Source organism: Bombus impatiens, unplaced genomic scaffold (assembly GCF_000188095.3).
Source record: "Bombus impatiens unplaced genomic scaffold, BIMP_2.2 scf_0466, whole genome shotgun sequence".
Taxonomy (NCBI): Eukaryota; Metazoa; Arthropoda; class Insecta; order Hymenoptera; family Apidae; genus Bombus; species Bombus impatiens.
The window spans coordinates 661,643-683,732 of NT_176885.1; the positions used below are offsets into that span (position 1 = coordinate 661,643).

Here is a 22,090-nt window from a genome sequence, read left to right on the forward strand (position 1 = left end):
CTTTTAAAGACACGTAAGTGCCAAAGGCACGAAGTGGAATTGAGCCATAGGATCATATATTTTATTTAGAATAATTTCTCATCAACAATGCTGGCATTGTTGGCGGTAGTTAAATATGTAGGATGCACTACGCATGTAAAATCATATGCTCATATAGTTATATCTTTTTCCATATCAAAGTATGAGAAATTATAAGAAAATATCATTGAAGAATAGTGTCAATCATCAATCTTCTCATAATTTTTATTACTTTATTATCTGACTATTATTAATCTAAATTGGTGTTGAGATATATAATAATTGCATATAAAAAGTAGTCAAACGAAAGTTAAATACTATATAAAAGATGCAAAGTAAATTACGAAAAATATTAAACAATTAATTAATTATTATCTTTATTACAAGCCTCTTATCGTCATTTGTTATACTCAAAATTATCATCGAAAGGAAACACGCATTTTATCGACCGTGGAAGCGTGCGCGAAACCGTGTCGGTATTGTGCCGACCAATTGGGGCATCGATTTCACGTAGCTCGCGGCACGTAGTTGGCACATGTGTCGCGCCAGCTGATTGGCGCTTAGTCCTTGACGAAGTGTCAAGTTTGGCGAGTAGGTGGTGCTCGCGTGCCACCGCATTCGTAATGGCGTGCGACGGCTAGGAAAAGGGCAACAACGCGCACGAGTGTTCGAGTTTTCGTCTGTTGTAAAAACGGGAAGTGCGTTGGTGCGTGCGTGACGTGACAGTATCGTGAAAATGACAACGGCGTCGAGCATCCTGCCGTCGTATCAGCGGTTCGTGAATGGTGTGCCGGTGCCCTTGTTCTCGAGACGGTCGTTCCGCCCGCGTGAAAAGTATGTGATCTTGTTGGTGTTTTTGACGTTCGGTGTCGTGTGTTTCGGTACGTTCTTCTTTCTGCCGGATTTCCGTGCGGGCACCGGCGGCGTCGCAGTGAACAGTGTTTACCGTGTGTACCAACACATGCAAAAAGCGGGACCGGAGCTGCTAATACCGGCGCCACCTCGTCTGCAAGGGGGCCTCAAGGGGTCTATGGGTCATCCGAATGCTGTGCCACCTGGACACGAGGGCATCGATCATCAGGATGTACATCTTCTCGAGGACAAGCAAAAGCTGCAGGTCCGCGCGTGTGTCCATGCCTCGACGTTTCTTTCGCTTCTTTCGATTCTCGATTCCATTCGACTTTCGATTACCTAGCCTATTTGAAACCTAGCCGCGCTCTCTGTCTCTCGTCTGTCATCGTGTTCGCCTTGGTTATAATCGAGTGATACCTTCCTTGACATTAACTCGACGATTTTTATTGCTACGCTGTTCTTGTTTCTTAATTTTATTCCATGTGCTCCGTTCTTTCAGCTGTTACACGCTTTCCCGATTCGTTTGTTTACATGCTGCTATGACGTATCGCGGGTACACGTGAGCACGCGTAACAGAGCAAAAGTTCGCACGGTGCATGATTTCCGATATTTTCCATCGATTCATGGCTTCGTCTTTCTCCGTTATTTATTCGACCTGGTTCCCGTAATAACGGTAACTGTTAACGTGTTTTCGATCTCGAGGTATATACTCATTAACCATCATGATGCTAGGCATCGTCCATTTTACTCGATGATCGATACGTCGATACTTCGAGAATCGCAATTATTATGGAGTTTGGAGCTCCGTTTCGTTAAAGTTCCGCGTGTCGCGTTTGTGATTTCCTTTTTTGGTTCCTTTTGCGCTGTAATCTGTATCGTAACATGTGAAACGCGTGAAACGTCTTGCGTGGCCGGATATTTATGTACAGTGGAATATTGAAGTCCGAATCGATGGACTCGATCGTATTCTATCGCCCGGGATTTCTTAACCCTGCAGCGGTCTTTGAATTTTTATATCTCAGCCTTGTTCTTTGCATTACCAAACAAACAAGATTTGTAATGTTATAAATAGACGTTTAACATAAAATCAAATCGGGAAGTCATGAATGTTAATAAGATTTTTTCATACTATGTTCAAACTGAAGATATTTTCTAATGTTAGAAAAGTAATAAATTTATTCAAAATGGCCGCAAGAACGAAACAGGGCTAAGCCGAGAAACGTATGTCGCTGTTTTATGTACACTATGGTTCATAAATCATGGAACGTTTATTACGAGGTAGGCATTGTAGGCATGTTACAATTGCAAAATACAGTTGATATCTATTATCTAAAATTAAATAGAATATTACAAGGGAAATTAAATTATATTATTACAGTATAGTTTGAGTGTATGTGTGCATCGTGTGTACTAAACGGCGAGCAAATTACGCGCATTGTGAAACACGGCTGTGTGAAACGCATTGGCCGGGATTGAATTATCTAATTTTTCGTCGAGCTGCGGGTCGGTACCGCGGTCGCGAGAACGAGTTTTATCAACGTTAATAGACTCTCGCCCTAAAATTTCTGAGCACAATTTCCGACGCATCGGCGCGACCCTCGTTGAGACACTTCGCTTCTATCGCCGCGTACATATGTAACGTGACGCGTAACAAAATGGTAATGTTTGTGTCATTTATTTTTAATCCTGTTACGATCCTCCATTTCTTTGTTTCTTAATCTCATCTTCGTTTTTATTGATTAAAGGGTCTGTATCGAGTTAACAAAGCGTAAAGTTAAAACGAGATATCACGTTTATGGATAACGATTCTCTCTTATTTTCCCCAAGCTTAAGAAATTTTCTAACAGAAGCGAAAAAGAGAAAAAAGAAGGGAATACGGTTAATCTCATTTAAAACATACATGAAGATATAAGCTGTTTATTGATTATCGTACTTAAGGGCCGAATGTTGCTTCTAGTCTATTACTTTAAAACATCGCGATATACGTGTATAAAGTAACTTTAAAGTATGATAACATTAAAGCGATAGAGTAGCGTGTAAGTCAATTAATTTTAAATGTAGGAGGATAAATTGTTTTCTATTAAGAGAGTGATAATTGAATTATAATTATTAGTCTGGATATAAGAAACTACAGAATATCTATTTATTTATATCAAATGACGTAAAATGACTACTGTTTTACATTTCTTTTGCACCTCGTTTAAGATAGGAGAAACAGGCCTCTTATTAATATTAAACTGATATTAAAGTTATAGTTATTGATTTTAATATGTAGCGAAATAAAATTACAGATCACAGAAAATTAGAGAGAAGTTGAATTATATGATATACAGGATAATACAGGAACAAAGTAACATTGTCGATTCAATTGATTGAAATTATAGAAAATCGAAAGTAGAGTAACGATACAAACAACAAAAATATTCTTTAATTTACTTCTTTTCTCTTTTTTCTGTCTTCAACTAATATTTAACACGGTGCATTTTTTAAGAAAAATTGTATCATAAATAGACATGATACATTTTTTAAGCAAAATTATAGTTTAAATAGATACGATATATTATTTCAGCATAGTTGTAGCTTAAACGCGGTATAATAACTTGATATTGATATAAACTATGCTTACAACAAACTTTTGTCACAGTTTACGATACCCATGTGTACCTTTAACATTTCAAGAGCGTTCTACGGTGTTTATTTACCCGTTGGGAGTGTTACAAATCTACATGGCATATGTAGAATGTTGAAGAACGCGGTGAAAGCGATATTAAAAAAAGAAAAAACATCAAAATCGGTGCGAGAGAAAACGAAAGACATATCTCGTTTTATCGGCTAATTAAAGTTGACGAGCGTTAGATTGCAGCTTGATTTACGAGCCGATCGCGAATCGGTGCCCGTTTTTGCATTTGCCTGAAACGCCAACGCCCCTTGTTACCGTGAAATAATAGAATTTATCGGGGATTCGCGTTCAATCGCGTCGCGGACATACGTTCGACGAATGTTTAACGTTGCGAAACGCGTTGCTCCGTGTAAACTTTGTTTGCACCGTTCTCGATAACCGTTGCCAGATTTTCATTGTAAATTTTCCCTCGCGAACGAAATTTTACAGACGTGACCGTTCGTGAACGTCAAGTTTTCAAACGTAATAATTTTTTGTGAAAATTTATTCTATAAAATATATCTTTATCGTTTTCAGGTTATTATATTGCTAGAATTATTATAAAATTATGGCCGTATTATTGCCCGTGTGTTATTACCTTTTACTACAACTAGATCGTGGACTTTTATGCATTTATGGGAAATTTATGTGAGAAAAAATACACATAAATACATGCAATACGCGAAAATATATAAATGTCTAGAATAGTGGATTTGTTAGAATTTCTAGTAGCTGAGAAAAATTGATTCAGATGTTATTTCCTTAATTGCATCGATAAGAGTATGAATTTTGCATAAATATCCATCTATTTATAAAATGTGCAATTGCGTAGAGAAGTAAAATAAAAAGCCAAAGTTCAGTATCTTAAGGATAAATAACATCTGCTAAACATGAAGGAGGAAAAATGTTCTTATAGAAATGAAGTAAGAAATTAGTATTTTTAGAGCTATAACACAATTCAGTATATAATAAATATCAATGTATGTTTAATTTTTATATGATGAACCATAAATTAAAAATAATAATTTCTTATGCGATATATGATATTATTAATATGGTTAAATTTTTTCTTAAAATTTCTCTTAGTCGTTGAAAATTTCCTATTATGTTAAATAGTTATACAGGATGTAGTATCAACACGAGTCGCAGGATATTTGACCAACGTTCATGAGTTGGACTTATTGAAATTGAAGCGCGATTCTGATGATAATTTCATCGTGGAACTAGAGTAATTCGACTGTAATTCAGCAGTCGCTCGCCAGTTTAACAGGTTTAATAGTCACACGTGCTCAGTATATTATATTCAAATTCAACCTCTTGCCTTATAGCGTTCTTTAACATTGGACCGATGATCGAGCAATAGGTAGCGTTAAAATTGATTCGTCAGAAATGTATGTGTTTATTCTGGAAAGTTTGTTTGTCGCTTTCAATTCGATCGGTCTGATGATTGCAAAAATATGGGATTTTAAACCGAACACCTGTGTATTATGTTATCGACGTGTACTTTTCAATCAGACAATTCCCTGCTACTGTTACAGATGTAAGGTTCACATCGATTCGCTATCTACATGCGATCTTTCCAATTAATACGCGTCGTTTATGAAGTCTAATTTGCATAATGAAGCCTTGCTGTGTGTTTTTACCTGTGCAATAATTGGCTACGATATAGTAAGGTTACGGTTACGATACAGCGTAGTAACTGAATTCAATGTAGGTCAGTTGGTAAGAACGAAAAGACCTATAACTGGTCTTTAAGATTTGTTTAGTAAAGATGTAATCTGATTAGATAGTCAGATATAAAATTCAAAACTTTTCTAACATTATATTAGATATTATTATCAAATGACAAACGTTTTATTGCAATGTTAAGTTACCACTATTAGATGAAGAACGTTCTTTAATTACCACGGGGATTGTGGAGCATTAAGAAAGTATCCTTTCAACTATTTAGAAAATTAGGATGTCTATCATTTTTTAAATGTAATATTGAAATAGATATTTTTTATTTTATAAATACGACAATAGAGCTAGGCGGTTGTATTTAATTACAGTGTATATATTGAAAATATATTGAAAATTATAGTGTTCGCCATTTCTTGAAAGTAATTGCTTACATAAAGATGAAATATGATTAAGATTTGCGAAATTCAATAAAATTAATAAATAGAATCTATATGGGTAAAGTCAGGTACAAAATTGGACAAATTCGATGAACTTAAATAATTTGATAAGAAATAAAAAATGTTTTTTTATCGCTTCGGAAAATAACTTTCTTCTAGTTTCATAAAATGAAATTATTTAGGTGTTTTTTGTATTTTCCATATTTGTCAGATAAGTTACACTGTGTTTCAAGGATTTGTTGATTTGCATGCCAACTTTTTACGTAACTTTCCAGATAATGAACAAGTTTAACGCAGTGAATATACTTGACGTTTCGATATGTTCATGTAAAAATCTCGTATCTCGAAACATTGTGCAAATTTAATTTAATGGAGGAATATTATCGCCGTAGTGTAATTTTTCTCTAAATGATGATAGTAGATAAAGAGTGTTTGTTTGCTAGTCGATGAAATCCGTTGTATTGATTCGATACTATCGAGCGAGAAACCGAGGCCTGATAAAATAACTGTCACATAACTATGATATATAACAGAAGAAATTCGGTAAAATAATACTTAAATAAGGAAGTAGTAGAAATTGGCGAGTAAGGTAGAAATGATAAATAGGCTAGATATTTATTGTTATTTAAAATACAGAGTAGAAATATTGTCTTCGCCTGACGTAAAGTTACAATGCTTGTATATAACGTAAATTATTTCGCAGATACGCGAGAATTTAAAAGGAACAGTAACTATTAATCAAAGTAATGAGTGTGGTTAAACTATACGTATAATTAATGGAAATATGGAATTACGATAGGGAATTTTACTTAACGTAAGTTACAAGCATGCACGTGTGTTAGTTCTGTTTGTGATATTTTTGTTAATAGACTGTTACGAGTACCTACATAGTGCATAGTAGAGGAAAAGTTGTGTTTTTGGCATTTGATAAAAACACACTTTTCTGGATTTGTAAACAGTATGGTATCTTAGATAAGTTAAATCTTCATTCGTAATCGTTTCACGTGCTCGTACGAATAACGTTCCAGGTATAACTATATTTACAGAATTCATATTTGATATACTAGAATTTTACAGATTTTACGCTACGTAAAAGAATTTCACGGTGTAATATAGAATGTATTCGATGTTATTTTTATGGTGGATAGGATCGTAATCTTTGATAAAGAAAGTGATGGAACGAATGCAAGAGGGTCAAATTAACATCAATTAATCAGAAGATGAACAATCTATAAATCATTTGAAGTTGTAACAATTCTTTAAAATTACATCTACTTTTCAAACAGAAACTAAGATAATTTTTCATCAGTTTAAACACCACGACAAATTGAATTAAAACCATTTTTCACGTCAAACGGTGCAATACAGTTAGCGTTGGAAGCGTTTAATCGGAACGCAACGAAAACGAAACGAAAGTGACGCGTTATACATTGCAACGTTTCACCTTTCGTTCTGTTATAACGACGACTAGACGTTCGAGACTGTCGAGAGCAACGTTATCCGAGAGAAGCGAAGCGAAAGAAGCGTGTTCGAGCCGAGATTGCGTTCGGATGGCGGTATTCGAATAAATGCGCGGTCCAAGATCTCTCGAGCTGTCTGGGGAAATTTGATTTTCATTCGTGCGGTCTGGAAAAATTTGATTTTCATTCGAGCGGTTTGGGAAAATTTGATTTTCATTGGAGCGGCGCGTATCACGGCTCTTCGCGTCCTTAAGACGAAAATTTTGTATAAACCACAAGTGAACGTCGCTCGAAACCGGGAAAATGGGTAATCTGACCGAGCGCACGTTGATAAACTGTATTGTAAACGACTGGGAAAATAAATGGAATCGTTTGTTGAATAAATGGGAACGTTTCATGATTCAAAGAGACTGTGTCGCATGTTACTGACCTCTTCTCCAACTCAAGCATCCCGTACCTTGAATAATTGACATCGATGTTCCATTTCGTGAAAATTTTCTAATACTTCTTCCAGTCATTGTATCGTTGTTTCGAAAATTTGCCTTACTTTTTTGCTCTTGATCAGATATCCACTCTTTTCTTCTTACGAGTTAATGCTGAATATATTTAATTATTTATGAAAATTGAACGAATTTCTCGGAACTTTGCTTTTTCATCTCTTTATACGCTTGATCAGATACCTATTTCTTTTACGTTTCGAGTTAATGTTCAATATGTTTACACTACGCTTGTGTTTGATGCCTTTGGAGTTTAGAGAATCAGCTGTTCAAATAGCTTTGTAACTGAACAATTCGTTATTTACGATATGCATGGTATCTTATTATAATTTTGTCATACAATTATTTCCCTAAATACAAGTACTTCCAAAAAATATAAGGATGAGATTTCTCTGAATATATAAAACGAATATCTTTTTCAGAACAGAATAAATTTCACTGAAAATATTTTTTCGAATATTCGGAAAATAGACATCTGGATACATTATGATAGAACGCTCTACATAAAAGAAGATTCACGTTAATAGAGAAACTCAGGCTAATACCAATTTTACAATTTGTTTCATTAGTTTTTGTAGCTTGAAATAAAAGAATGGAATGTCTGCCTGAACAGTATTTTTGATTAATATTCTTTCAAGAACAATCAATTGTACGCGAGATCCATTAAGATAAACATTTACTTGCATAAAAAAGAAATGCAATCTCAAATTATTCCAAACATTGAACCGAAGTACATCTTTTTCACTCAATTTTCTCCTCTATCATTCTCATCATTCCCTGTTTTGTATTCGTTCCGCTCTGTTGGTCGTTTCAAATTCATAAATTAGAAAATCAGACATTCAGTTCCTTCCTTAAATACGCTCGAAAACAATCGAATTTCATATCGAGAAGACAAGCTCCTTCGATCGGTGAATTCTATAAAGAGACTAGCTCAACGAGAGATCATCGGTTTTCTATCGATTCTCGATTTTTGTCCTCGAAATTCACGCATTCGATCAATTAAAAAACCGTCGTTCGAAAAATCTCGAGTCGCAATTCGATCTGGCCGGATTTTTAGGCGAAAATCGACGAGGAGTATCAGCAACAGAAGACGCTGGAGAAACCGGAAGTGAATGGTGATTCGCGTGTGCGTGCGAGTAGTTCATCGTCTTTAGTGCTTCACCGGAAGGATGACGTTCTGGAAACCGTGCCGCCTGCGTCTGCGAGTAAACTTCCTTTGACGGTCGGTGGAGAAGACAAAGACCCCATCGCCAGGGAACGAAGGAACAAGGTGAAAGAGGTGAGTATTTTTTTTTCATTTAGTAACAAGGCATTGGCTCGTTGCATAACAGGCTGCGGACATTTATGCTATACTTTTACAAACATAATTAAAAATGTAATGTAGGCTCAGAAATTTGTGCCACCTGTTAAATATTGTAACGAGTACTATATTTTGAGTGTTTTATATATCTTCACATATTGTGTGTATTTTGTGTATTCCTGCATCTTCAAATTTTCTATAAGTGCATAAAAATGCGCAATTCTTCGATGAATAATCTGTTAAATTTTTCTGGTATATGAGGTAATAATATTAATACTTCTGGTATTAAATATATATATGTCAACGCGACCGATTTAAATATATTTCGTATTATTTGTTTTTTTTTTTTAGTAATTTCGTATTATTTAGTTATCTACATATTTCTACAAAATGTGCAGTAATTTCGATATTGATAAAAAGTGAAACCAATCTGAAAATGTGTGTAGAAATTGCAAGATATCTATTGGAAACATATGTACATATAACATGTGTGTAATATGAATAGCCATCTTAAACGTATAATGAGCGCTAAATATGATTCAACTGATTATTAAGACTTATTAATATAATGTATATCTGACTGTTTAATTATTTTATGATCTTTACAAAATACGTACTTGCACTAAATATCTTGTAGCTCTTAGGTATATTTTCAGATATGTTCTGAATATTATCAATGTAATCATGATAGTTGCGTCTCATAACAGTGCTAATTAAATGTCAAAATGTTCCGTGTAACACACATAATGTACTCATGAAAGATGATTGCAAGTGTTCGAGTATATTTGTCACTGGCGTTGGAAAATCGGTAAATGAAATTAGCACACCGCATCGTGTGCCAGGCGTTAAGCGGTACGCGAATATGTTGGAAAATAGACTTCGACGTGTTTTCAATGCGACATAAATTTTCAAGGAAACAGAAAAACAGAAACGGACAATGTAACTCGTTTCGCGTTGTAATTTGCATGAATTCGTCGGTTGTTTTTGTTTTCGTGGGAAATTGTATGGTGGAATCGAGATTGATCCATCAGCCATGCAATTCGCATAATTCTCCGGTGTACACCGAAACGAGCGTTTAACGGGCCGAAGTTATTTTTTTCTCTGACTGAATTCAGAGTATTGCAAGCGAATTCAATTGTTCTTTTTTATTAGGTCGTCCTGGAAAACGTAGTGCGTTTTCAAAGTCTATTTTTCGAACCGAAGCAAATAATGGAACGTACAAACAATCGGAAGATACATCATGCTATTGAATGTGGAAACATATTGTATTTTGAATGATGTATTAGTTACAGAATTTTAAGTATTTTATCTTAACTGGAAGTTACCAGTGGCTGTTTTAATACGAGTTTCTTTTAATTTTACACGTGTTAACATTTTAGGGATTATTTATCACTATGAGCATTTTTCATTAGTTTCGTAGTATCGTAAAATGTTATCCATAAAACCAAAAGACTAACGTAGTCAACGTGTCCTATTCAAAATTTCATATTTTAATTCTTGATATACAACTTATTTAAACATAGGAGTATGTAATAATATATTATTACTTTCTCTAGAATAGTGTAATAATCATTCTATAAATTGTTATCCGCGATATTAAAAGGATTTTCGTTGCTTTCAATACAGCGATCGTTCGTATATATTTTCAATCGACGAAAAACGAACGTTTCGATTGGTTTGTTTTTGGTCCACGTAACGGGTTTTAAATTGCTGCTCCATCGAACGAATCCTCTTTATAATAAACGACATTTCGTCGATTCAAACCCCGATCCGCTTTAAGCGGTAAATTTTTCACGACGATTTTCGTCTCTGCAAAGCATCAGGTCTGTTCATCGATCGCGTATTCATCGAATTTCCGGTAGGACGCTCATTTTCATGCTTTATGAATGGCTTGCTGCGCTATTATCTATTTATCGCTCTATTAAACGCTTCGTGCCATTCCAGTGTAAATGCTTTGGGTTTCATCGTCGATTTTTAACGTCATCGTATCGCAGAAATATCATGGATCATTGATTTTGCAGATTTGTGCATCGCCACCGGCTCGTTAACCTGTTTTTTTCACGAATATTTTTCTTTCTTTTATTCCCTTTTATTCCCTTTTTCCCCCTCTCTTTTTGATTGTACGAGCTACTCACTTTCTAAAATTGATGACGCGTTTCCAATTCATCCGATTCAATAGGAGGCTCTCATTCGATACCTCAAGCGAGATCGTACTTTGTGCTTTAAAACTATGGGGTGAATCTATTTCCTTTGAAAGTTGACTTTTATGTGTAACGCGAGCCATTTGGAAAATTTGTATTTTCTGTGTAAAGCGATATTTGAGATGTTTGTAACGTACGAAGATTTAAAGACAATTCGAGGAATTATTTATATATGATTCTATGTTTATTAGATATTAAAGCGAGATGTTTAAGTACATAACTAGGTATATCTTCGTCGATTCTCAATTTAAACTGAAATTGGCGTCCTACGAATCTGATTATATGATTTATATACATATCATATCTTTGAAGATGTTTCAGTAATAAAGTAATGGCAAATTATCATTATTTTATAATTCGTTATGAACACAAACTGTAATTATTTTTTCGTTACCATACAAAATCTTTCTTATCTCATTTATCGCTTAAAAATCAATCAGTGATGATTGAAGTGATGAATCATGAAGATAAAGCTAAGAGCTTCGCGATAAAATAATTCCATAAGTAGTTGTAACTTCTTATCTTGCATATTTCTTTTTAGATAGCAATCTTACCGTGTTGTAGTATATATTTGATTTATTCGACTTACTCTAGATATGTAGTTGTAAGCAAGTTAAAGATAAATTTTAGTTATTTAATTATATGTACTTTGAATGAACTCTCTTTGAATGAATTATATGTACTGAACTCTCTTTGGTAATTTCATATTCATCATATCGCCATACAGTCTGGTATAATTTATTAAATTGCCACGCTTTATTAAATTTGATGCTCTACAATTTTTTCAATTACTAATATTCGTTATTCTTTCCTTTAATTATATTCCCCATATTTCATTTCACTTACATTTTATACGTAATATTATATTTAACCGACTAACTTATGAATTTATGTATACGTATAGAAATACGATGAATTTAAAGCTCGTACAGATCATTCTAAGACTTTACTTTCTCTCGAATAATTCGTTATACCGTAGAAAGGGATATTTTTTGTTAGTTAGTCGCGCACAGGCTCGTTTCAATGATTTCATGCACACAATGCCGGCGTTTTCTCGCCTGGTAATTAAATTCAATCGGTTCTACACATATTCGCTAATGCAAGGCCGCAGTTGCATCTAGCTTTGTTCCTTTTATCTTTCATTACGGCTGCTTGTTCATCGCTCAATGAACTGTTGTACACGTGGAAATATGCGAACGTTGTCGCATCAATGGATCTGCAATCGTCTTGGAATTGTTGACAGAATATTTTGCCAGCAGAGAATTCGAACTGAATTCTGAATTTTGCGATGGATTAATTTTTTAATTTTTTAAATACAAATTCGTAACATTTTAAAATGTAAACTTAAATTAAAATAAAGTAAATTAACCTCCCATAATTTGTCGCATATAATATAATATAAGTATTATATCTAATTAAAGACAATTAAAGACAAATTTAAATCTAATAAATTAATTAAATTGGAATTCAATATCTTGACAAAAAATCACACATTACAAAAATTGTTCTTTTCATTAATTTAGATTATGGGTTCTTTTCAAAGAATATATAAAGTACAATCTTTTAACTGGACAAATAACATTCAAATAAAAAAATTAAAAAATCGGACTTGGATCTTCCTTCTGTAATCCTCAATTATTACTATGTATTTATTAATTATTCCGGAAACTGTTTTATGGTAGGAACTTTGACAGAAAGCTTCTTAGGATTTTAAAGAAAGCAATAAGCTGTATAAAAAGTTCTGTTAATTCGATTTTTTTTTCCTTAATAATATAAGAAAATCGTTTTTCGCGAGTTACTTTCGCTGATTTTCCGAGTGGATTACATTTTTACAGTTACAGCCAGCTTTCCTAAGAAACGTAGAAGTTGCAGTTTCGAGTTCGTGCTCTTGCGAAAGGATTAAAATTTTGAACCGGAGGCCACGGTCTACGGTTTATTTAGTCGAGAAACTTTCAGTGGATTTCTTCTAACGTTTTCTCATTCAGGAAACTTTTACGTGAGCAGCATGCAATATTTCGGAAGCAAGAAATCCAGGTGACGCGCGAAAGATAAATTACACGTTTAACGATAGAAAGTCGAAAGTTTTTTGTCCCTTTAAAAATGAGTAAAATATCTCATACTCTTGGACTCTGAACGTTGAACGAGTAAAATGAAGAAATATCATATGGCATTTCACTTTCACTGAATTCAAGTCGGAAATAACGATTGAAAGCGGAACGAAAAATTTGAGAGCAGAAAATAGAATAATTTGTATCGTCGTCTTCTCGTATGGATTCTTTTCATAAAGAAATTAGCCTTCGTATTACAATTTTTTATATTAATGTTTGTAGTTTTTCAAATAAAACATTATTTCAAGTAGTACTTTGAAAGTATCCTGAAAAGAATGAAATTTCTATATTTCTTTCTTACTAATTTCAAGTTCAAGAATAGTTACAGTTTCTTCTATCCTATGACGATCTCCTCAGATTAATGCGCGATATTGTTGCATTTGAGATCGATTATAGCAGCATAGTTGCGTCTGATAAATAACGTCCAATGTCCCACCATTTCTCTATTACGATTCATTAAATTTGATCGAATGATAAACTCACCACAGTGGTGATTTTCCAAAGGTATTATTCATCGTCCAGTAAGTACCTACACTCTCTATTCCAGAGTTCAATCTCGCGCGAAGTTTGACTTACTCATCTAGTAACTAAGAGCTGAGGTCAACCCGCGCCCTCGTTAAATGCTCTATTATGTAGATATATAACCAAAACCTACGTTCTTGGTACTTAGTTAGTGTCAGTGGCAGTTACTTCATGTCACAAATTCGTCTAGTCGATTAAGCGCCTATTCGAACTCTGTTGTACTTCCTGTAACAGTAAGAAACTATCTTTGGAATATGCATGTAGAATATATAGAAGATCTTACAGGAAGATGAAGTTCGGTGGTCTAACTAAATGAATGCTTAATGAACATTTACTTTTACATAGGACAGAGTAATCAAACTGCTGAAATACGTTTCGAATTCTTTTCTTTTCCTTTTTATTTGGATAACATCGTTTTTATCATGATACTTATGAAAACGGTTGCTGTTACAGTCCAACTGAAAATTGATCATCTGCAAAAATATCGTTAATGTGCTTGTCTGTAAGAGTGAATGATAACAGACTTTTATCTCTCGATAAGGCTTTTCAAAAATATATTTTTCTAAATCTAACATTTGTTAAATTCTCTACTTTATGTAATTGGAAGAAGAAGAGAGAAACTTTAACCGTTTGACGACAGTTCACTTGTTGCAAACACCTGACGATTAACTTCTGTCACTTGCCAACCCTTCTAAACTCATCTTACCATGTGTTAGGTCGAAGTGTCAAAATTCATTTTAAAAGGATGCTATCGTATCACGTTTTTGTCGATAGACGAACTGAAAAGATTTTAACAGTAGTAGGTTAAAAATGTATGGAGACCTGTAAAGTTGAAAATGTGGAAAAACGAGCGGTTGTGTAAAGCTGCAACAGTTCACCAGGAGGGAATTCCAGTTTCAATTCCGGCTGCAACGACAGCGGAATTCTCTCTTCGTAGAGACATATCCGGTTTTCGAAGCAGATGAGTCGGCGCTCGGTGTAGTTTAATCGGTTACACGTAAACCGCGGCATCGAATCTATCGGCGCGTCAATTCCGATTCCCATTCCGGTGAACCGTTTCCGCTCGTTGGAATTAAACGCGGCCCTGTGAAAAGTTTATGACGCTAATCATGCTCGTGTCCTAATCGGCCCGGTGGTGGCGATTGAAACGCGCGTTTCGTTGCGTTTTACGCGTTGAATCGCTGTCCGATCGATAGAGACCGGTTTGCTGGCTGTTAGCGAATTATTGTCAGGAGTAATTGGAAATAAGAGATCGACCAATCTCATCCTCTTGAAAAAGAAGGATACCAAAGCCTTCGATGTACTAGGAAATCGTTCTTTTCTTAAAGGATAATGGCTGATGCTTCCCTCTCCATCTTTGGTATTAAATTTACTGCTGAAGATTGAAGCCTGTTAAAAAATATTAGAAATATTAAATTATGAGTTAGTCTTCGAGTAGCGTCGTTACATCGCATGATTTTAACAACCAAAGTCGAATTAAAAGTAAAAGGTTATAATAAATGTTATAATAAATTACATAGAATTATAAGTTACGATATAAATTGGTAATTAGCCTAATCCATATCGAGCATAAATTGTTGTTACATAGTCATCTATGATAGAATAATAGCAGTTGCTAATTAACATTACGAAAGAAATATCGATCCTTTGATTATTTTTATTCTTAAATTCCTTTTTGTTCCGATCCTTCATTATAACGATATCTTTAATTTGCAGTCTTTCGTAATTATCCATCCATGATCAATTAAAACACGAAGACTAAAGAACTTTATCAACTGAGAAACCTAAAAGAGCATCTGTTAAGCTCCATATATGATAAATTATTCCCTCTTCACGTAAGAATCTATTTATGCTTCAGATTTAAGTTCCGTTGAACACGTGGAACATTTCCAATGCCATATACCGCAAAACATCGTTCCAGACATTCCGCGATTCAATCGCATTTACATTCTGTTTGTTGTCTTGAATATTCAATATACTTATTTCAGTGTGACAATAGGAAGTGGAAATTCTGACGATTTAATCAGGTTTCGCTCGATTCCCTTTAAAGAATGAACGATTTATCCGCGGAGAATCCAATAAGGATGTTCGATTTTCGAGCGAAAAGCTTAAAAAATACGCTCAGTAAACAGGACGTTCACGTATTTGCGATCCATTTGGCCGTGCAGCTTGTTAAATTCGCACGTATTTTCCGCTGCTGGATCGTTAATTCGCCGTTAATGTTTTTATTGGGAGGAAGGTGTATCGACAACGCGTACGCCACTCGCTTGAATATACATATATTCGTAACGTACCATCGAACGAATCAATTTGCCTTTTCACCTTGCCCCGAGGAGATGTGTATTTTCAGTTGGAAACAAAACCGTAAAAAAAAACACCACCGAATCGTTTCGACGCTGATCTTTTTAAATTGGTTTGTGTATTTTTCGAACGCAACCTCGATTTATATGCTCGTTGAACGCGTCTCTCGTTTCTATGTGCTCGGTTTCTCAAACTCTTTAATGGAGGCTCATTAATGATATCCGTATGTATTTTCAAATAAATACTTTCCGATGTTCATTTTTACCATAGGTTATTTGATATGTATCCTGAACAAAGTAATGTTTTCAGAGAAAGGAAGAATAGATCTTTAAATATTCGCAGCAATTATGCAAGTATGTAACATTAATATCTGATTGCACAAAGATTTCAGCTGATAATGATCTTATGGTAACGCCACTTTGAAATGTTAATACAATGCAATGTACGAGAGATTAAGATCAATCACAAACGAAAGTTCAAGCACGATGTTCTATAAAGAACACCGTTAGGTGTGGCGCCATGCAACGTGAAACGTCGGACAAGTTTCTAACTCGGGAAAACCGATTCACTATCCTTTCGGAATTAGATCCCGACACGTAATTCTCTCTTTCAATGCAATGTAGATAAAAATTGGCAACTTCGATCGATCATATGTTATCCAACAATACCTCTGTTAACAACGTTTCGTAGGAACGTCGAGTTGCAGGCAGTTGGGTTGGGTTTTGGTTTTTAAATTGTCAAATGAAGTAATGTATATATATATATTTTTTTTCATTAATTTTTGCCTGTCGGCTACAAAATGAGATTGATTTACATAGCTTTCTCATTCTCACTCTCATTCAACCTCAGGTCGAATGAAATAATACTGTATTTAATAACTGATACAAAAATACATTCTTATTCTCTTTCTCTAAAAGAGAACTTTGTTGATCAATCTGAACTCTGAACTTTAACTGTCTAATCTGAGCCACAATTGTCGCAACTTATCCTTTATAGATCTCGACTATAATAGTTACAACTTCACATAATGTACGAAGTTGTCGGAATATTCCCCTTGGCTACAGTTAAGCGTTGCAAATGTAAACACGGAATATTCTCTATCGGCTGCGTATAAAGTGTTAATAATTTCCATGTTTCATCGAATCTCGATTATCTCCGCCGGTGATTGAATCGTGCGCAGTTGGAAGAGTCGCGTGCTCGTACGGGTTGAAACGGAGACTGAATAACTCGAAACAAACGGCTAGAGGGTACTCGTGATGCGTGACACGTAAATTCGATTCGACATCGGAGCGAGCTCGCGGCACGTATGCCTGACCTAGCCGTGGAACACGGCGGAACCGTTAACCGCACGGTGCCGTGAACTTTTGCCGCGAGTAACGTGAGCGCAATCTAATTCCGAGCGAGGAGAGCCCCGTTCACCGGTTGCACGCGGTTTCGTGCACGCACCGGCAAGCGGTGCATGACCTACAACCTATTTTGGAATATTTCGCCCGTTGAATATACCGCAATTTCCCTCTGCGTATGGTGTGTATTGATATCCTTTCGTTGTAACGACACACAATACCGCCGCGTAGCCAAATGCGACAATCACGTTATCATCCACGTTGCGTCTCGTTCTAAACGAGCCAGTATGCTCTCCTGATCGTTGTTCGCATATTTCGCCACTCTTACTTTTTTTTTATAGTGTTTTAATTGCGCGTTTCTTGAAATTCGAAGCGCAACTTAGATCGTCTTAGATGAAGAGGGAGAATTTTCTAGGATTTCGGAAGGCGTAGAGAAAATGGGAACGTTGAAATGGAAATTTGGAAATGAAACGCACGAAGATCGAGCAGAAGATTTTCTTTGAAACTGTCGGAACGATTAGGATCTTCGGAAGATGACTATAAACATGTTTATGAGAAATATTTGTAAGAAACGTTTGTGAGATTTTGTTGGGAGTTAGATCGTCACGGTGTCCATAACCGTGTTGTATATCTGTCACGATTTTAGATTAAATACAAGCTGCCGAGTTATGTGATTAATTACCAGTCGCTAACTTTGAATTGAATTAGTATCCGAGTTGTCAAAATGAATTTTCTTTACGGTTGCCTGAACGAGAGTTTTGGTGGAAGTTTTCGTAATTGCGAATGGTTGAGCGAAATGGTTGAGCATGTCTGCTCCAATTAGAGTATAATAGATGGAAATGGCAGGGATGATGTAATTGGGCAACTGTTATTGCTGAAGCTTCGCTGTAAACTTGGGTGAATTGTTTGATTGCCGTGCAGGGAAGGTGGTGGAGATGATGACTCAAGTAATGGTTTGGAAGACCGATTGTATTTCTGATTAGCCGGTTGTTTTGTCGATTGTAACGTATTATTTCAATATAAATTCAATAACATCAAAATTAATTCATTTAAAGACAGCATAGACATTATGTTAGTCATAAAGTTAAATTGCAAACTCGATTTAATTAAGCTTTCATTTCAGTTATGTGTTCCGAAGGTAACTTCACATATTATCGTGCTACGTGTTCACATACATTTCTATTCATCGCGTGCCGAACTTGGTCTTAAGTGTGCGTGACAAAATGCAGAATCGTTTCTAGGTTACGTGCTATTTCGTACAAGGTAACATACAACTACTAAAAAGAATCTATTTAATTCGTTCTTTAATTTAATTTGATTAGTCTTATGAATCTTGCGTAAGCCTACTCAAACTATTATACAGAATTTCTTAAATACCTGATTTAAGTTAATTATTAACAAATATATAGAATAATGTATGCTGAATTAGTTTGCAAAGAACTATAAATAAAAGGATAATTTCGAATCTAAATTTTATTTTTATTTTGATTATAAGTAATCGATTATTTTCAGTAGAATATTATCTCGGTCGCTCTTAAAAAAAATCCATTTCGATATGATCAGGGAGTTAACCATTCAAAGAAATCGCCAATACCATTCTTCTGTCTTTCTTCTGTGTCGTTTATCCATCATTTCTGTCTATTCAATCCCTGCTACTTAGAAAGGCGTGAATTGTGATGGTCGGCAATTGATTTCCATCTCACCGCGCTCGCTTGTTCTTCACGGTCTGCCTTCGGGATTTCACGGATCTGTTAACGACACGCGTCAATACACGAACGCGTAATCGTTCCACGTCACGCGACCAATCGCCTAAGCGGCAACCATCGTGAAATCTCTGCAAACCTCGTTTGACGATGCGTTTTAGACAAAGTGAGAGTGAAAAGGAAGGTCCGATGTAATCTGTAAAACTACGTCGCACCACGCATATTTCCTGTGATTATACAATGCTGAATCGCGATTTCGGTTTGATTATTACCTCGTAATCAAGCCCTTTTGCCACTTCATTCGCGTGCAACAGTGTCTTATAACGCAGCACAGTCACGACACATCGGGGCGTCATAGATCAACCACTCGTTTCCACTTTCACTTTGGAAACTCGTAACGGGGTAGTTTGATTTTTGTACGGCCCTGAACGCGTCTTGATCACGCTAACCTGTTTGGCGAAATAACCATTGCTCTGATACTGTCAGTATGCGTTTACTTTATTGCTAGTCGTTAGTTCACTTTAGAGCAATGATGATTTTTGTCTCTCGTGGTTTTTGGCGTATGATAAATAGATATAATTTTTAATATGCTTAAGATGGAAGTTTGACGATGTTGTAATGGATAAATAATGTTTGGTAATTTCGAAAATTTAATCAGATTTTTATCTACGATAGTTAGTGGGTGAAACGATTAAAGCTGTATGTATTCTCTTTCATAGGTGTTAAGACATTTCCTGGTTTCACATGGAGCGTGACAATTAATTTAAAGTACTAACGAAACGATTCATCGATTACAATTTGACATAATATTCGTGGAGGGTTGCGATGCAATATACGGTGGCAGATAAAAGAAAGTCTAACATTGAGGCTATGAATTTTAGTAGATTTTTATTACGTTGATGACAGTCATCTATGTTGTGGTACTTATTATAGCTATTCATTGTTCTTATTAGATATAAATCTATTTTGTAAACTTATGGTGTCTTTTTATATATCATATATTATAAATTTTAGCTAATATTTGTTCAGACGATGCAACTAGTAAGAATTATAATACAGTAAGTTATAATAATTATATGTTGTGATATGTTCTTTAAAAATCTGCAATGTATCAAATATCTTTGCTAATTGACAAGCATGTAAGTAATGTCTTATATGTAATTAGAAAAATTCCGTTCGGCGGGTTACAAGATAGCTATCAAGTGGTATTTGAGATTCAAGTACGAAACGATGGCTGTGTTGTAACAATCATACAAGTATTTATGTAATTCTTCATGTTCGTACGCGTTTACAACGTAAAGACACTATAACGTACACGTGTGTTCTCGATGCTACGATGCTTGAAGTATAAACCGGTTAAGATTTATTTGGCAGTGTGACAGAAAAACGAGCATCCATTGCCAGCGGAACTCGTCGACCGCGTTTCGAGAAAGCTAAAACCCTATACTTTATCGACTCTTAAGTGATTACATGCGGTCAGATTTATACTTTTAAAAATTTTTCATATTTTGTAATGTGCCTTTCGGGGTAGGTAAAAACCTGATTGAAATTTTATACACCCTACTTATGATCCATTAACACTTCGTACAAAATATCAATCTTTTACATTAACGTTACGTAACATTACAATTTTACGTGACCGAATTATTGTGAGATATAAAATACATTTTCCATTGAATTTTCTAGTATTAACGAATTTATAAAATTCAACTGTTATTAATAGAACGAACCTTTTCGCTTTTTTAGTCATAATTATATTAATCCTCTCACGAATGATTGCACCTTCACTTTTCTTTACGAAATAATCCAATAAATTGTTTTTATTATTACTAATTGCTAAAAAGACAATTTATCAATCAAAATCAATGCCTAAAAACCTCAATCAATGCCTAACAATCCTTAATAACATCCTTATAGAAACAATCAAACAATCAAATCAATTTCCCTATTCCAATAGAGAAATATAAATCAGTTGAAAATCAATCATAAATTTTTTTCAAATCACACTCATACGCCACAGCCACAACTCAGCCCACAAACGGGTTAGGCGTTATAAATTTTCCAGCAACGTCGCTATAAAACCCAGGTCAATTTTTATTAGATCCTGCACGAGACGAATCTCGAGCGGATTCGCAAGAATTTATCGCGGATGATATCGCGTCGATGGAAGGGCATAAAAGCGATTTTAATGCTTGCTACGATGGTTTCTTCTTCCGCGCGTGCACCGGTATACACGTGGTCGTGACTACAATATAACAGCAGTGAAGCCCACGTAGACATACGCGTTCTCCGATATCGACTCGCTCGACGAGCATCGCGTATCATCTGTACGTGTACGGAACACGAGATGGAGACGTTTTATTGGACGTTATCCTGGGTCGTTTGTAATCATTTCGCAGGATCTGCCGTGCGCCGCGTGGACTTGAAAAATGGAAGTCCAAGTAGCATGGTATCGAGGAAAAGAGAAAGCATGGAAAGGTCTGTGAGGTGTGAGAGACCAGCAAGCGAGATATATTCAGATTTTTCTGCTCCCAGTGAATTCTTTCGTGTTGTCTGTTCTGTTGTCTATTTTTTGTGTGCTTTCCGCCCTATTCGATCGTTCGCCTTTTCATGGTGGAACAGACAGCTGTGATTAGGAAGGAATAACAATTTGTGATTTGGTGATTGTATTAGTTGTACTTTATGTCGTATCGATTAAATTAAAAGTAAATATCATTTTTTGTAGAAATTTGAAGTATGTTTTGATGGGATATAGGGAATTAATTATTATACATATTGATATTAATATAGGGAATAAAGGAAGGAGTCAAAGAATCCGGACTTTATTATGAATAATATCTGCTCACATATTATGTGTTTATATCAGCAGTGTGCTCTAAGCATTTTCAATCGCGTCATGAATTTACATTGTATAGATTCGTTTTACAAATTTGTATTAGTAAATATACTGACTGCGTAAACGTGTGCTATTCGATATCTAATCACGAGAGTCTCTAATCACTAGTT

At 35.2% G+C, this 22,090-nt stretch overlaps 1 protein-coding gene across 1 annotated transcript; it reads left to right on the top strand.

Annotated features, from left to right (window-relative positions):
* The first annotated feature begins 619 nt into the window (after nucleotides 1–619).
* On the top strand, nucleotides 620–9,116 carry LOC100744903 (mannosyl-oligosaccharide alpha-1,2-mannosidase IA-like). Its single transcript, XM_003490718.4, has 3 exons — nucleotides 620–1,135; nucleotides 8,664–8,885; nucleotides 8,991–9,116. The coding sequence occupies exons 1-3, from the start codon at nucleotides 755–757 to the stop codon at nucleotides 9,114–9,116; spliced, it is 729 nt and encodes a 242-aa protein (XP_003490766.3). The 5' UTR covers nucleotides 620–754.
* Nucleotides 9,117–22,090: the final 12,974 nt, after the last annotated feature.

Coding starts and splice junctions, on each gene's coding strand:
- LOC100744903 (XM_003490718.4), top strand. CDS start 755: ATGACAACGGCGTCGAGCATCCTGCCGTCGTATCAGCGGTTCGTGAAT. Junction 1,136..8,663: donor AGGACAAGCAAAAGCTGCAG/GTCCGCGCGTGT, acceptor CCGGATTTTTAG/GCGAAAATCGACGAGGAGTA. Junction 8,886..8,990: donor GAAGGAACAAGGTGAAAGAG/GTGAGTATTTTT, acceptor AATGTAATGTAG/GCTCAGAAATTTGTGCCACC.